At 42.1% G+C, this 17,930-nt stretch overlaps 2 protein-coding genes and 1 pseudogene across 3 annotated transcripts; all 3 read right to left on the reverse strand.

The window, feature by feature from the left end:
* Positions 1 to 483: 483 nt before the first annotated feature.
* On the reverse strand, positions 484 to 8,577 carry LOC306745963 (protocadherin beta-16-like; the record flags this gene model as incomplete). The annotated part of the gene is made up of 3 exons (XM_079228828.1): positions 484 to 651; positions 2,746 to 3,816; positions 6,178 to 8,577. The coding sequence occupies 3 exons, from the start codon at positions 8,575 to 8,577 to the stop codon at positions 484 to 486; spliced, it is 3,639 nt and encodes a 1,212-aa protein (XP_079084954.1).
* A 670-nt stretch (positions 8,578 to 9,247) lies between these two features.
* LOC306745964 (protocadherin alpha-C2-like) lies at positions 9,248 to 12,012 on the reverse strand (the record flags this gene model as incomplete). Its single annotated transcript, XM_079228829.1, has 2 exons — positions 9,248 to 9,276; positions 9,570 to 12,012. The coding sequence occupies 2 exons, from the start codon at positions 12,010 to 12,012 to the stop codon at positions 9,248 to 9,250; spliced, it is 2,472 nt and encodes an 823-aa protein (XP_079084955.1).
* A 183-nt stretch (positions 12,013 to 12,195) lies between these two features.
* Positions 12,196 to 17,825, reverse strand: LOC306745965 (protocadherin beta-13-like; annotated as a pseudogene). The gene is made up of 3 exons: positions 15,404 to 17,825; positions 12,513 to 13,585; positions 12,196 to 12,207 (listed from the first exon to the last, which is right to left on the reverse strand). The product of its transcript is annotated as a protocadherin beta-13-like (transcript).
* Between the last annotated feature and the right edge of the window lie 105 nt (positions 17,826 to 17,930).

Consider the following 17,930-nt stretch of genomic DNA (forward strand, 5'->3'; position numbering starts at 1 on the left):
ACATGTGCAATTTTTCATACAGTCTGCTTCTTTGCAAGTATCTCCTCTGGATACTTTATGTATGATGGTCTTGGAGTTAATTTGAAGCCATGCGGTCTTATCGTGCATATTGAATGGACAGATGGGCATTGTTGATTGGATTTTCATGTGCTTTAAGAAAGAGAGGGGAGAGGGCATGGTCCTTAATCAGCCACCATAGTCCATTTGGTGTAATAGCATTACAACTACACATTGTGAGAAGCAAGGATCAGACTGAGAAGGATGGATGTGTGGGGTGTTAATGGGCAGGGGGCTCTCCTTTGCTCTGTGAAGGATTCAAACCAGTACACAGCTAGGGGTGGGGGGCCTTATGTTGAACTGCTGCTGCTGCTGCTGCTGCTGCTGCTGCTGGCTGCCTGCCAATGAGACAAAAGAAATAGATAATTATTGAAACGACAGCCATGTGACTGGCCAAAATGACACATCTCATGCAGCCAATGTCTGTCACGCAGACAGGGGCTTCAGGCAGAAGACAGAGCGGGTGCAGGGGTTGGGCAGATCCTTGATCATGTAGTGGTGAGGGTTCAGGTCTATCAATGAGTACCATGCTCCAATAGTATGTGAAGGAGAGTGGTTGCTAGGTAACTGGGTGACTGGTTTCACTTTGCGTCTCTCCAGCACAAGGAATTAGGTCACAATTCACACTACAACAGACAGTAAATTGTCATTCTGTGAAGTCAGTAACACTCAGTTGAATTACAGTATAAGTAACTCAGTCATACATCAACAACACAGTCCAATCCAGCATATAAACATTCAAAAATAAGATGTACTCATAACCTCTTAGTGACACAGGATGAACATGAATTCATCATAACATGCACATGACCTTTTTGAGAACATAGTGATTTAATTAACAACATGTCTATATTCCCTAATAGCAAAAGCTAGATTGTGAAAAAAGCAAAGCCAGCAAATTTCAACAATGGAATTTGAAGTGAAGGATTTTTTTATAACTGTGATCAATGACCTTCAGGCTGAGTAGAATGTTGATGTTATTATGTTGTGTGGAAAGATTACTACTCTGTAGTACTACTATGAGGCTATGCTACAGGTGTGTGCATGTACTTGCTATACTTGACTCTCACAGTTAATGACTAGGACAGGAATACTGTTTCAATATGTGGGTCTGGACCCACATATTTGATTGTCTGCAAAACTGACCACAGAATGTTAGGCTCAGTATATTATCATTGTGATTTTCATGACATAATGCATGTCCCCTGAGGTCAATCAAAATCATATGGACTTTATGTTTAGGCTTTGAAAGGGGACATAATCATGAAATACTGACAGAAATACTGACATAGTTAGATTGCATAGACACATTTTAGTGGTTTTTAGTGATGAGGCTGTGCAACAGTATTTAACAGTATTTAAATATAGGCATGAAGAGGTAACACAGGAGATTTAACAAGCCGCATGTTATTAAAACTGATTGACCCTTTGCTATTAAAAAAAAGTATTCTTTTCCAAGAGATACTAAAAAAGACAAAAAATAATTTAAATAAAGATCCACTGAGACCCAAAAAAACTGTTCAATCACTAAGTTGTGTAACATCATTCATAAAAGCGCATCCAGGGTGGGGAGTGAGACTCCTGCATACCTCCAACTGCAGGGTGGACTTTCCTCATTTAGGGTACTTAAGAGTGGGGAGAAAAAAACAAGATATTTAATGGTCAGGTCATTGCAAGCACAAGAAAGGGTTATTTGTGTATGTATCCTACGATCACAGAGTGGGTTTCGAGGCACCATGAATGAAATGTTAACTTTGAGAATTACACAGACTAAGCATGGTTAGTGTGACCCTTGATAACAGACACTGCTGCTTGTTACAATCCAATCCATGAAAGTAGGTTTAACACACAGTTTAATATTTAGTTACAGTATATCATTGTCTGTTCCTTCAGCAGCATACTTACTATCTCAGATTGACAGATGGGTAGATAGATAAAATAGATAAGATAGATAGATAGATAGATAGATAGATAGATAGATAGATAGATAGATAGATAGATGGATAGATAGATAGATTTCACGCTAGGGGAAAAATGTTTACTTTAAAACAGTGGGTTCAGCATTTTCATTTCAGATATGTACTTGGTTGTGTTTCATTTGCAGTGAATAAAACAATTAAGACACAACTGTTCCACTGATACACAGGCAACGAACGGAAGTCACACAGAAAACGATTTGAATGAAAAACCTTTTTTAGCAGGTGCTGCTCTGTGAAGCAGCCACACAACTTTAAAACGGCAGCAATATGTCCTACGAATCCGAGCCGTTGCCTAATTTTTTAAACCGTTCTTCGGTTGGTTTTTAATAACAATTATTGATTTATTGTCCATTGCTTTTTTTCTGTCTATTTGAATCATGAATGTATCATTTTAACTTCCATTTTGTGATGATTCTATGCTGTGCACTGATTTAGTCTTGCAGTATTTTTGTTTCTCAGAGTATCTGGTATGATATGCATTATTTTTTAATTTAGAATTAAATTTCTCATTATTTGAAAACGCGAAATGTAATATGAATGTAAATGCCTTGATGAATATTCAAATTGATATCCCTTGTACTCGCTTCACACAATATTTAGTGCAACTGAAAAAAATTTCAGAAGCTGAGTAATGAAATATTGCAGAGTTACACTGATTTTAGGAATACGGGTTTATTTAAAGTGCTGTAAAGGGAGCTGTCATCTGTACCTGCAGGGTGGAGGCTGCTGAGTCACTCGTGCCTGTCAGTCCTGTGCCTCTTGGTAAACTGGACACGATGTATCTGGAGCCCTTTGGCACAGGCTGTCTCGCCACCATCTTCCCTTTCCTGGTCTCCGCTAGAAACAGACTGTACCAGTAGGCATCGTTGGAGACCAGAGTGGAGTCTGCGATGGTGGAGTTCCTCTCACTGATCACACTGTTCCTGCAGGGTGGAGCCGCTTTGCTGGGCTTGGGTTTCTGACACTTGAGCACGATGGTGACCAAAATGGTGATCAGGAGGAGAAATGACACCGAGCCCAGACCGATGACCAAATACAGGTTTAGGTCTGAGAAGATGTCGTATTCTAGAGGCACCTCAGTCATGTCTGAGTAGGCCTTAACGGCAGTCTCCACTGTGGACAGCTTGATGGTGACTGTAGCGGAGAGAGCGGGCTCCCCGTTGTCCTTGGCAACAACAACCAGTCGCTGGTGACGCGGGTCTCTGTAACTGAACATCCTCATAGTCCGGATCTCTCCGTTGTATTGATCCAGACTGAACAAGGTGGCGTCAGTCACTTGTAGAAACTGGTACGTAATCCGGGAGTTGTGCACTGAGTCGGTGTCCAAGGCGATCACTTTGGAAACCAGAGAGCCTTTATCGGTGGATCTGGGGATCTTGTCCTCCACCACCGAGCCGTGCGCGCGCCACGGAGAGACAATAACCGGAGCGTTGTCGTTCTGGTCCACTATGATGATGTGGACCGTCACGTTACTGCTGAGTGGAGGAGAGCCAGAGTCTCTGGCCTCGATGTGGAAGAGAAACTCATTCTCGATCTCATAGTCAAAGGTTTTTAGTGCGTAAAGATTACCGTTCTCTGGGTTGATGGAGAACAGCATGGACATGGAGGTGTTGGCTATCTCCTTCTCCAGGATGAAATACACTAGATACTGATTTTCATGGAGGTCAGGGTCAAACGCAGTGAGGGAACTGAGCAAGGCTCCAGGTGCGTTATTCTCCATCACACGTATAGTATAAAATGACTGAGGGAACTGTGGAACATTGTCATTAACATCCAGCAGTTCTAACGTCATCGTTTCATTGTCAGATAAAGGAGGAGAACCTCTGTCTGTCACAGTGAAGGTGATGTCATATTCTGGAACCTTCTCACGGTCTAATGGCTGTGACACTACTAATTCATAATAGTTATCAGAGGACTCCCTCAGTATGAAAGGCATATTATCTGGAATACGAAGATCAACCACTCCATTGTCCCCTGAGTCTTTATCACTGACACTAACTACAGCTATCACTGTGTCTATTGGCTCATTTTCTTTTATTGGACTTTGAAATGATTTGATAGATATTTCTGGATGGTTGTCATTCATATCTGTCACATGAATTGACAGTTTACACTGTCCAGATAAGGACTTAGGCCCCTTATCGCTGGCAATAACTTCCATGTCATAAAGCTTAAAATCTTCATAATTTATCATCTCTTTCACTCTGATTTCTCCATTCTCTGGATTCAAGTTAAACACCTGTTGCGTTCTCTCTGATGTATATAAACTATATGAATAAACAATATCAGAATTTGAACCTTCATCTAAATCAGTGGCGTTTAGTTTTATAACTAAACTGCCAATCGGTGAGTTTTCCATCACATCTACAATGTATTTGTCTTTGTCAAATGAAGGGGCGTTGTCATTCACATCAAGCACGCGAACAATGATGCTGGCTGTACCTGTGCGCGTGGGCACGCCACCGTCCACAGCAGTGAGAATTAGATTATGAACAGCCTGCTGCTCTCTATCCAAATCTTTGTTCATAATCAAATCAGCAAACTTTGACCCATCTCTTCCGGTCTGAATCTCGAGTGTAAAATGTTCACTTGAGCTCAGATGGTAATCTTTCACAGAATTTGTTCCAACATCTGGGTCTGCAGCATTATTCAATGAGAATCTCTCTCCAACGGGGCTTGATTCAGAGATGTCCAAATGCATCGTTCCTCTTCGAAAATGAGGCGCGTTGTCGTTAATATCCATAATTTCGACCTCGATATTAAACATTCGTATTGGGTTTTCAATCGTAGCATCTAATTTAAGAAAGCAGTAAGTACTTGTTTTTAAGGGACACAACACTTCTCTGTCTATCCTCTCCAGAATGAACAGCTCTCCCGTGTCTTTGTTGATATCAAGATATTTCTTATTGCCAACAACGTCGACGCGCATTTTTCTTCCCGTTAGCGTCTTCACGTCTAATCCCAGATCAGTTGCTAAATTAGCAACGACAGAGCCTTCCTCCATTTCTTCGGGAACAGAATAATGGGTGACGGTAGATGCCGTGTTCATCATGGCAGAAAGAAAGATAAATACTGACACGTACCCTCTCCCGCGTGAATGTCCGACACGATGCGCCATCATGTAGATTCCTTATTGATTTGAAATGTGCTGAAACGTGGATAAACTGCCTTTTTGAGAAACGAACAAACGAAACGAGGATCCGAAAAGAGAAAGTGTATGCGTGCATACGCAGGAGTGACGTCCATGAAACACAATATCGGACTGGTCCTCCTCCAATAAACTTCCGGGAAAACGATGACCTCATCAGTGAACATATTTTGGTGGAGAGCAGCGACGAAAATAGTCTTGTGTCAGCCTTTGCACCGATTAAACAAAGTATTTTGTTTTAAACTAAAGGGTGCGAGCGTTTTGTGACTTTCTGAAACTGGAACTACTTCTTGTGTAGAAGTTTTCATTTCTGGTTTCTAATTTGCATACTGTGTGAGAGGTGGAAAATATTCTGCAGATGCTGTTCATTATATATTTACATTTCTTTATAAACTGGTTGTTTGCTTGTTTTTTCACAAGTTTACACTGATTGTAAGAGTATAGATTATGTATAATAGGATCCTCTTTCTTTCGTGCTCTTACAATATTATGCACATGGGTCTGTGCGTAAAAACAATGTCAGACATGATTATAACAAAAGCTTCCATTTGTGTGTGTCATTATTATTGGCTGGTCCTGACATTTACTTGTTATTTAATATGATGTCCGTATGCTCCACATCTCTCGTTTTTCCTCCTGATACCATCTATGCAGAAATAGACTATCTCTAAGAGCGAAAAAAGTACATGAAGAAAAAGAGAGTTTAGATTATTAATCAAATTAGTTATTACATTTAATGATATTGTACAGAACTTTTATTAAAACTATCTGCTGTAGCAAGTGTAAGAATACTTATCCAAGACATTGTAATATGCATGATAACTTGTGATGCGCTGTTCATTTCAGGGCGGCTATCCTAAAATAAGTATAGAGGCGAGTAACATTCTCAAGCACTGATATGACAGGTTTAGGATTACAATGGTCACTTGTAAGTGGACTTGATGGATATTGTCGAAGTAAATCTGTGTGTAACACGTGTTCTGTTTGCCATACCTGCAGGGTGGAGGCTGCTGAGTCACTCGTGCCTGTCAGTCCTGTGCCTCTTGGTAAACTGGACACGATGTATCTGGAGCCCTTTGGCACAGGCTGTCTAGCCACCATCTTCCCTTTCCTGGTCTCCGCTAGAAACAGACTGTACCAGTAGGCATCGTTGGAGACCAGAGTGGAGTCTGCGATGGTGGAGTTCCTCTCACTGATCACACTGTTCCTGCAGGGTGGAGCCGCTTTGCTGGGCTTGGGTTTCTGACACTTGAGCACGATGGTGACCAAAATGGTGATCAGGAGGAGAAATGACACCGAGCCCAGACCGATGACCAAATACAGGTTTAGGTCTGAGAAGATGTCGTATTCTAGAGGCACCTCCGTCATGTCCGAGTAGGCCTTAACGGCAGTCTCCACTGTGGACAGCTTGATGGTGACTGTAGCGGAGAGAGCGGGCTCCCCGTTGTCCTTGGCAACAACAACCAGTCGCTGGTGACGCGGGTCTCTGTAACTGAACATCCTCATAGTCCGGATCTCTCCGTTGTATTGATCCAGACTGAACAAGGTGGCGTCAGTCACTTGTAGAAACTGGTACGTAATCCGAGAGTTGTGCACCGAGTCGGTGTCCAAGGCGATCACTTTGGAAACCAGAGAGCCTTTATCGGTGGATCTGGGGATCTTCTCCTCCACCACCGAGCCGTGCGCGCGCCATGGAGAGACAATAACCGGAGCGTTGTCGTTCTGGTCCACTATGATGATGTGGACCGTCACGTTACTGCTGAGTGGAGGAGAGCCAGAGTCTCTGGCCTCGATGTGGAAGAGAAACTCATTCTCGATCTCATAGTCAAAGGTTTTTAGTGCGTAAAGATTACCGTTCTCTGGATTGATGGAGAACAGCATGGACATGGAGGTGTTGGCTATCTCCTTCTCCAGGATGAAATACACTAGATACTGATTTTCATGGAGGTCAGGGTCAAACGCAGTGAGGGAACTGAGCAAGGCTCCAGGTGCGTTATTCTCCATTACACGTATAGTATAAAATGACTGAGGGAACTGTGGAACATTGTCATTAACATCCAGCAGTTCTAACGTCATCGTTTCATTGTCAGATAAAGGAGGAGAACCTCTGTCTGTCACAGTGAAGGTGATGTCATATTCTGGAACCTTCTCACGGTCTAATGGCTGTGACACTACTAATTCATAATAGTTATCAGAGGACTCCCTCAGTATGAAAGGCATATTATCTGGAATACGAAGATCAACCACTCCATTGTCCCCTGAGTCTTTATCACTGACACTAACTACAGCTATCACTGTGTCTATTGGCTCATTTTCTTTTATTGGACTTTGAAATGATTTGATAGATATTTCTGGATGGTTGTCATTCATATCTGTCACATGAATTGACAGTTTACACTGTCCAGATAAGGACTTAGGCCCCTTATCGCTGGCAATAACTTCCATGTCATAAAGCTTAAAATCTTCATAATTTATCATCTCTTTCACTCTGATTTCTCCATTCTCTGGATTCAAGTTAAACACCTGTTGCGTTCTCTCTGATGTATATAAACTATATGAATAAACAATATCAGAATTTGAACCTTCATCTAAATCAGTGGCGTTTAGTTTTATAACTAAACTGCCAATCGGTGAGTTTTCCATCACATCTACAATGTATTTGTCTTTGTCAAATGAAGGGGCGTTGTCATTCACATCAAGTACGCGAACAATGATGCTGGCTGTACCTGTGCGCGTGGGCACGCCACCGTCCACAGCAGTGAGAATTAGATTATGAACAGCCTGCTGCTCTCTATCCAAATCTTTGTTCATAATCAAATCGGCAAACTTCGTTCCATCTCTTCCGGTCTGAATTTCAATGGAGAAATGTTCACTTGAGCTCAGATGGTAATCTTTCACAGAATTTGTTCCAACATCTGGGTCTGCAGCGTTATTCAATGAAAATCTCTCTCCAACGGGGCTTGATTCAGAGATGTCTAAATGCATCGTCCCTCTTCGAAAATTAGGAGCGTTGTCGTTTATATCCATAATTTCGACCTCGATATTAAACATTCGTATTGGATTTTCAATCGTAGCATCTAATTTAAGAAAGCATGATGTAGTTGTCTTCGAGGGGCATAACAACTCTCTGTCTATCCTCTCCAGAATGAACAGCTCCCCCGTGTCTTTGTTGATGTCAAGATATTTCGTATTGCCCGTAACGTCGATGCGCATTTTCCTTTTATTCAGAGTCTTTACGTCTAATCCCAGATCAGTTGCTAAATTAGCAACGACAGAGCCTTCCTCCATTTCTTCGGGAACAGAATAATGGGTGACGGTAGATGCCGTGTTCATCATGACAGAAAGAAAGAGAAATACTGACACGTACCCTCTCCAGGAATACTGACGAGCCATTGTTAAGAATCCGTATTTAAAAGCTTGAAATGTGACGTCTGGTAAAAAAAATGTATACACAGTCCTTTCATTCAATGATGAAAATCAACGACGGTGTTCAAGGAACCCGTTTCTTCATACTGGTATCAGCAGATATTTGCATTCAATATGTTTGCCTGCCAAGCATCCAATGAACTATCGCGAGAACTACGACTTCATGAGATATGCTTTTGTTGAGAGCAGCGACGTGAAATGTCCTTTATGTGCCTTTGCACCTCGTAAAATATCGGATAAACCAAAATTTCGTTTAACAAAGATAAATTGTGCCTAAACCTAATTTTGGATAAAAGTAAACAAATAGTCAAACGTTTGGCATTTTTTCCTGGTACTGGAATAACTACAGGTGTTATTTATGTACTTTTTTCTTCTTTTGTACGTTTGATTTTGTTGCAGAAATATGTAAATATTTGAAGGTTTGTTATTCCACATTTATTATAAGGAAATCTATCGTTGCAATATGTCACAGTCCATGTCTTTGTGCATGCGCCGGTTTGTGTGCGACCATTGCAATATTGATTCATAATTTATATACACGCTATTTAGTCTTTATTTGAATGCATTTGCTGAGTATTGTCGGTAAATATTTTTGTTTGTTCAAGTCATGTTGGCACCCGAAGGGCACTCAGTTGCCTCAAGAACTACAACTGATGTCATGTTTACCTGATACAGTGTAAGAGAAAAACAAATTCATGGAAGGAGCAACAGTTGCAAATTCCTTTTGATATATCTAATGTTACAAAAATTAATTAAAGAATCATGTTAACATTTAAACGATGTCTGATGTCAACTTTGATAATCACCGGTAGGAAGACAGTAGATGTGTTGCTGTACTCACTTATGAACTATTACAAATGTTTCAAGAGTTTGGATACATAAAACATTGCAAGGCCAAAACAAAAACCGTTGTTAAAAGTAACGTTTTAAACATTCATATTTGTTTGTATTCGATGTACATGCCCTGATAATATCTGTTGAACTGGGTGTCTTCCATACCTGCAGAGTGGAAGCTGCTGAGTCACTCGTGCCTGTCAGTCCTGTGCCTCTTGGTAAACTGGACACGATGTATCTGGAGCCCTTTGGCACAGGCTGTCTAGCCACCATCTTCCCTTTCCTGGTCTCTGCTAGAAACAGACTGTACCAGTAGGCATCGTTGGAGACCAGAGTGGAGTCTGCGATGGTGGAGTTCCTCTCACTGATCACACTGTTCCTGCAGGGAGGAGCCGCTTTGCTGGGCTTGGGTTTCTGACACTTGAGCACGATGGTGACCAAAATGGTGATCAGCAGGAGAAATGACACGGAGCCCAGGCCGATGACCAAATACAGGTTTAGGTCTGAGAAGATGTCGTATTCTAGAGGTACCTCCGTCATGTCCGAGTAGGCCTTAACGGCAGTCTCCACTGTGGACAGCTTGATGGTGACTGTAGCGGAGAGAGCGGGCTCCCCGTTGTCCTTGGCAACAACAACCAGTCGCTGGTGACGCGGGTCTCTGTAACTGAACATCCTCATAGTCCGGATCTCTCCGTTGTATTGATCCAGACTGAACAAGGTGGCGTCAGTCACTTGTAGAAACTGGTACGTAATCCGAGAGTTGTGCACCGAGTCGGTGTCCAAGGCGATCACTTTGGAAACCAGAGAGCCTTTATCGGTGGATCTGGGGATCTTCTCCTCCACAACCGAGCCGTGCGCGCGCCACGGAGAGACAATAACCGGAGCGTTGTCGTTCTGGTCCACTATGATGATGTGGACCGTCACGTTACTGCTGAGTGGAGGAGAGCCAGAGTCTCTGGCCTCGATGTGGAAGAGAAACTCATTCTCGATCTCATAGTCAAAGGTTTTTAGTGCGTAAAGATTACCGTTCTCTGGATTGATGGAGAACAGCATGGACATGGAGGTGTTGGCTATCTCCTTCTCCAGGATGAAATACACTAGATACTGGTTTTCATGGAGGTCAGGGTCAAACGCAGTGAGTGAACTGAGCAAAGCGCCAGGTGCGTTATTCTCCATCACACGTATAGTATAAAATGACTGAGGGAACTGTGGAACATTGTCATTAACATCCAGCAGTTCTAACGTCATCGTTTCATTGTCAGATAAAGGAGGAGAACCTCTGTCTGTCACAGTGAAGGTGATGTCATATTCTGGAACCTTCTCACGGTCTAATGGCTGTGACACTACTAATTCATAATAGTTATCAGAGGACTCCCTCAGTTTAAAAGGCATATTATCTGGAATACGAAGATCAACCACTCCATTGTCACCTGAGTCTTTATCACTGACACTAACTACAGCTATCACTGTGTCTAATTCTATGTTTTCATTGACTGGACTCTGGAAGGATTTGATAGATATTTCTGGATGGTTGTCGTTCATGTCTTCAACCAGAATCTTAATAGTACATTGTCCTGATAATGCACTTTCTCCTTTATCAGTTGCTATAACTTCCATGTCATAAATCTTGAAATCCTCATAATTCAACATTCCTTTCACAGTAATTTCACCAGTGGAAGGATTCAGATTAAATGTTTCCTGTGTTTTCTCTGACGTATATAAACTATATAAATACGTGACATCAGAATTTGAACCCTCATCTAAATCTGTAGCATTCAGATGAATAACAAGGCTTCCAATTGGAACATTTTCCATTATTTTTAAAGTGTAGTTTAACTTATCAAAAGTAGGAGCGTTGTCATTTGTGTCTAAAACACGAACAATAACACTTGCAGTGCCAGAACGAGCAGGTGAGCCTCCATCTACAGCTGTGAGTATTAAATTATGAACCGCCTGCTGCTCTCGATCTAAAGACTTTATTAAGATTAATTCAGCAAATTTTGAACCTTCTCTGCCAGTTTGAACTTCAATATTAAAATGTTCACTTTCACTCAGATGGTACGTTTTCACTGAGTTGGTTCCAACATCAGGATCAACTGCATTACTGAGAGAGAATCTCTCTCCTTTTGGCGTCGCTTCAGATAAATCTAAATGAATGGCGTCTCTCCGAAACTGTGGGGCGTTGTCGTTCATGTCCAAAATGTCCAGTTCTATGTTAAAAATTCGTAATGGATTTTCTAGTATTACCTCCAGTCTGAGATAACAAGTCGACTTTGCAGGACAAATATTTTCCCGGTCGATCTTTTCAACAACATACAGTTCACCAGTCTCTTTGTTCACATCCAGATATTTCTTGTTTGCAATGATGTCCAGACGCATCTTCCTCTGGTTCAGTGTTTTTAGATCCAGACTGAGATCAGTAGCGAGGTTTGCTACAACTGATCCTTCTTTCATTTCTTCAGGTATTGAATAATGAGTCACTGAAGTAGAAATGTTACGAACGAAAGAAAAAAGAATAACGAGCAGCACGTACCTTTTACAAGAATGCATTGTTACAACGGACTCCATTGTTGCCTGCGGGTTTACTGCACTTCAAAGGAAATGACGTACGTTTCCAGTAATATTGAGTTTTGCTCTTACGTTCTTGGTCTCGAACATGTTCTCACGATTTTGATCCTGATCATGTATCGGTCCTGAAAGCAGCGAGCGCCTATTTTGTGAGATTCAGCACCACGGAGCTTTCCGGTTGTTTCACGGTCTGACCTGACGACAAAGATTCTCTGTTATGACGTTCATGAGCTGGCGTTTTACTCACAAAACAGCGCCACCCTTTAGGCTTTCAAGACTTTTTATACTCAATTGAACAAGATGTACCATAAAGACTAGTTTATTGGTATCAATGTGAGTTTAAAACGAGTATTGCTGACAATAATTAATTGATTTATTGACACTATTTAAGATTTTAATTGATTAATATTTTTGTCCTAAAATAACTACGGTGTAAAATGAAATATCACTAAATATTGATACATTATAATTATAAAAACACGTGTACATTGGACTCTCACCTGCAAAGTGGAAGCCGCTGAGTCACTCGTGCCTGTCAGTCCTGTGCCTCTTGGTAAACTGGACACGATGTATCTGGAGCCCTTTGGCACAGGCTGTCTCGCCACCATCTTCCCTTTCCTGGTCTCCGCTAGAAACAGACTGTACCAGTAGGCATCGTTGGAGACCAGAGTGGAGTCTGCGATGGTGGAGTTCCTCTCACTGATCACACTGTTCCTGCAGGGAGGAGCCGCTTTGCTGGGCTTGGGTTTCTGACACTTGAGCACGATGGTGACCAAAATGGTGATCAGCAGGAGAAATGACACCGAGCCCAGACCGATCACCAAATACAGGTTTAGGTCTGAGAAGATGTCGTATTCTAGAGGCACCTCCGTCATGTCCGAGTAGGCCTTAACGGCAGTCTCCACTGTGGACAGCTTGATGGTGACTGTAGCGGAGAGAGCGGGCTCCCCGTTGTCCTTGGCAACAACAACCAGTCGCTGGTGACGCGGGTCTCTGTAACTGAACATCCTCATAGTCCGGATCTCTCCGTTGTATTGATCCAGACTGAACAAGGTGGCGTCAGTCACTTGTAGAAACTGGTACGTAATCCGAGAGTTGTGCACCGAGTCGGTGTCCAAGGCGATCACTTTGGAAACCAGAGAGCCTTTATCAGTGGATCTGGGGATCTTCTCCTCCACCACCGAGCCGTGCGCGCGCCACGGAGACACAATAACCGGAGCGTTGTCGTTCTGGTCCACTATGATGATGTGGACCGTCACGTTACTGCTGAGTGGAGGAGAGCCAGAGTCTCTGGCCTCGATGTGGAAGAGAAACTCATTCTCGATCTCATAGTCAAAGGTTTTTAGTGCGTAAAGATTACCGTTCTCTGGATTGATGGAGAACAGCATGGACATGGAGGTGTTAGCTATCTCCTTCTCCAGGATGAAATACACTAGATACTGGTTTTCATGGAGGTCAGGGTCAAACGCAGTGAGGGAACTGAGCAAGGCTCCAGGTGCGTTATTCTCTATCACACGTATAGTATACAATGACTGAGGGAACTGTGGAACATTGTCATTAACATCCAGCAGTTCTAACGTCATCGTTTCATTGTCAGATAAAGGAGGAGAACCTCTGTCTGTCACAGTGAAGGTGATGTCATATTCTGGAACCTTCTCACGGTCTAATGGCTGTGACACTACTAATTCATAATAGTTATCAGAGGACTCCCTCAGTTTAAAAGGCATATTATCTGGAATACGAAGATCAACCACTCCATTGTCACCTGAGTCTTTATCACTGACACTAACTACAGCTATCACTGTGTCTAATTCTATGTTTTCATTGACTGGACTCTGGAAGGATTTAATAGATATTTCTGGATGGTTGTCGTTCATGTCTTCAACCAGAATCTTAATAGTACATTGTCCTGATAATGCACTTTCTCCTTTATCAGTTGCTATAACTTCCATATCATAAATCTTGAAATCTTCATAATTCAACATTCCTTTCACAGTAATTTCACCAGTGGAAGGATTCAGATTAAATGTTTCCTGTGTTTTCTCTGACGTATATAAACTATATAAATACGTTACATCAGAATTTGAACCCTCATCTAAATCTGTAGCGTTCAGATGAATAACAAGGCTTCCAATTGGAACATTTTCCATTACGTTTAAAGTGTAGTTTAATTTGTCAAAAGTAGGAGCGTTGTCATTTGTGTCTAAAACATGAACAATAACACGTGCAGTGCCAGAACGAGCAGGTGAGCCTCCATCTACAGCTGTGAGTATTAAATTATGAACCGCCTGCTGCTCTCGATCTAAAGACTTTATTAAGATTAATTCAGCAAATTTTGACCCATCTCTGCCAGTTTGAACTTCAATATTAAAATGTTCACTTTCACTCAGATGGTACGTTTTCACTGAGTTGGTTCCAACATCAGGATCAACTGCATTACTGAGAGAGAATCTCTCTCCTTTTGGCGTCGCTTCAGATAAATCTAAATGAATGGCGTCTCTCCGAAACTGTGGGGCGTTGTCGTTCATGTCCAATATTTCTACTTCTATGTTAAAGATTCGCAGTGGATTTTCAAGTATTATCTCCAGTTTGAGGTAACAAGATGCTGATGATTTGGTTGTGCAAATATTTTCCCGGTCGATCTTTTCAACAACATACAGTTCACCAGTCTCTTTGTTCACATCCAGATATTTCTTGTTTGCAATGATGTCCAGGCGCATCTTCCTCTGGTTCAGTGTTTTTAGATCCAGACTGAGATCAGTAGCGAGGTTTGCTACAACTGATCCTTCTTTCATCTCTTCAGGTATAGAATAATGAGTCACTGAAGTCGAAATATTACGAACGAAAGAAAAAAGAATCACGAGCAGCACGTACCTTTTACAAGAATGCATTGTTACAACGGACTCCATTGTTGTCTGCAGGTTTACTGCACTTCAAAGGAAATTACGTACGTTTCCAGTAATATTGAGTTTTGCTTTTACGTCCTTGGTCTCGAACATATTCTCGCGATTTTGATCCCAGGCATTTATCGGTCCTGAAAGCAGCGAGCGCCTATTTTGAGAGATTCAGCACCACGGAGCTTTCCGGTTGTTTCACGGTCTGACCTGACGACAAAGATTCTCTGTTATGACGTTCATGAGCTGGCGTTTTACTCACAAAACAGCGCCACCCTTTAGGCTTTCAAGACTTGTTAAACTCAGTTTAACAAGATGTACCATAGAGATAGTTTATTGGTATCAATGTGAGTTTAAAACGAGTATTACTGAAGATAATTAATTAAGTGACGCTATTCAAGATTTTTCTTGATAAAGATTATTGTCCTAAAATAACGACGGTGTAAAATGAAATATCACTAAATATTGATACATTATAAATATAAAAACACGTGTACATTGGACTCTCACCTGCAAAGTGGAAGCCGCTGAGTCACTCGTGCCTGTCAGTCCTGTGCCTCTTGGTAAACTGGACACGATGTATCTGGAGCCCTTTGGCACAGGCTGTCTAGCCACCATCTTCCCTTTCCTGGTCTCCGCTAGAAACAGACTGTACCAGTAGGCATCGTTGGAGACCAGAGTGGAGTCTGCGATGGTGGAGTTCCTCTCACTGATCACACTGTTCCTGCAGGGAGGAGCCGCTTTGCTGGGCTTGGGTTTCTGACACTTGAGCACGATGGTGACCAAAATGGTGATCAGCAGGAGAAATGACACCGAGCCGAGACCGATGACCAAATACAGGTTTAGGTCTGAGAAGATGTCGTATTCTAGAGGCACCTCCGTCATGTCCGAGTAGGCCTTAACGGCAGTCTCCACTGTGGACAGCTTGATGGTGACTGTAGCGGAGAGAGCGGGCTCCCCGTTGTCCTTGGCAACAACAACCAGTCGCTGGTGACGCGGGTCTCTGTAACTGAACATCCTCATAGTCCGGATCTCTCCGTTGTATTGATCCAGACTGAACAAGGTGGCGTCAGTCACTTGTAGAAACTGGTACGTAATCCGGGAGTTGTGCACCGAGTCGGTGTCCAAGGCGATCACTTTGGAAACCAGAGAGCCTTTATCGGTGGATCTGGGGATCTTCTCCTCCACCACCGATCCGTGCGCGCGCCATGGAGAGACAATAACCGGAGCGTTGTCGTTCTGGTCCACTATGATGATGTGGACCGTCACGTTACTGCTGAGTGGAGGAGAGCCAGAGTCTCTGGCCTCGATGTGGAAGAGAAACTCATTCTCGATCTCATAGTCAAAGGTTTTTAGTGCGTACAGATTACCGTTCTCTGGGTTGATGGAGAACAGCATGGACATGGAGGTGTTAGCTATCTCCTTCTCCAGGATAAAATACACGAGATACTGATTTTCATGGAGGTCAGGGTCAAACGCAGTGAGGGAACTGAGCAAGGCTCCAGGTGCGTTATTCTCCATCACACGTATAGTATAAAATGACTGAGGGAACTGTGGAACATTGTCATTAACATCCAGCAGTTCTAACGTCATCGTTTCATTGTCAGATAAAGGAGGAGAACCTCTGTCTGTCACAGTGAAGGTGATGTCATATTCTGGAACCTTCTCACGGTCTAATGGCTGTGACACTACTAATTCATAATAGTTATCAGAGGACTCCCTCAGTTTAAAAGGCATATTATTTGGAATACGAAGATCAACCACTCCATTGTCCCCTGAGTCTTTATCACTGACACTAACTACAGCTATCACTGTGTTTAATTCTATGTTTTCATTGACTGGACTCTGGAAGGATTTAATAGATATTTCTGGATGGTTGTCGTTCATGTCTTCAACCAGAATCTTAATAGTACATTGTCCTGATAATGCACTGGTTCCTTTATCAGTTGCTATAATTTCCATATCATAAATCCTGTAATCCTCATAATTCAACATTCCTTTCACAGTAATTTCACCAGTGGAAGGATTCAGATTAAATGTTTCCTGTGTTTTCTCTGACGTATATAAACTATATAAATACGTTACATCAGAATTCGACCCTTCATCTAAATCGGTAGCATTGAGATGAATAACCAGGCTTCCAATTGGAACATTTTCCATTATTTTTAAACTATAGTTTAACTTGTCAAAAGTAGGAGCGTTGTCATTTGTGTCTAAAACACGAACAATAACACTTGCAGTGCCAGAACGAGCAGGTGAGCCTCCATCTACAGCTGTGAGTATTAAATTATGAACAGCCTGCTGCTCTCGATCTACGGCTGTTTTCAATATTAATTCAGCAAATTTTGAACCTTCTCTGCCAGTTTGAACTTCAATATTAAAATGTTCACTGTCACTCAGATGGTACGTTTTCACTGAGTTGGTTCCAACATCAGGATCAACTGCATTACTGAGAGAGAATCTCTCTCCTTTTGGCGTCGCTTCAGATAAATCTAAATGAATGGCGTCTCTCCGAAATTGTGGGGCGTTGTCGTTCATATCCAATATTTCTACTTCTATGTTAAAGATTCGTACTGGGTTTTCTAGTGTGATCTCCAGTCTGAGATAGCAAGATGCCGATGACTTGTAATTGCAAATATTTTCCCTGTCGATCTTTTCAACAACATACAGTTCACCAGTCTCTTTGTTCACGTCCAGATATTTCTTGTTTGCAATGATGTCCAGACGCATCTTCCTCTCGTTCAGTGTTTTAAGATCCAGACTGAGATCAGTAGCGAGGTTTGCTACAACTGATCCTTCTTTCATCTCTTCGGGTATTGAATAATGAGTCACTGAAGTCGAAATGTTACGAACGAAAGAAAAAAGAATAACGAGCAGCACGTACCTTTTACAAGAATGCATTGTTACAACGGACTCCATTGTTGCCTGCGGGTTTACTGCACTTCAGAGGAAATTACGTACGTTTCCAGTAATATTGAGTTTTGCTCTTACATCCTAAATCTCGAACATGTTCTCACGATTTTG

Source organism: Taurulus bubalis, assembly GCF_910589615.1.
Source record: "Taurulus bubalis genome assembly, chromosome: 13".
NCBI classification, from domain to species: domain Eukaryota; kingdom Metazoa; phylum Chordata; class Actinopteri; order Perciformes; family Cottidae; genus Taurulus; species Taurulus bubalis.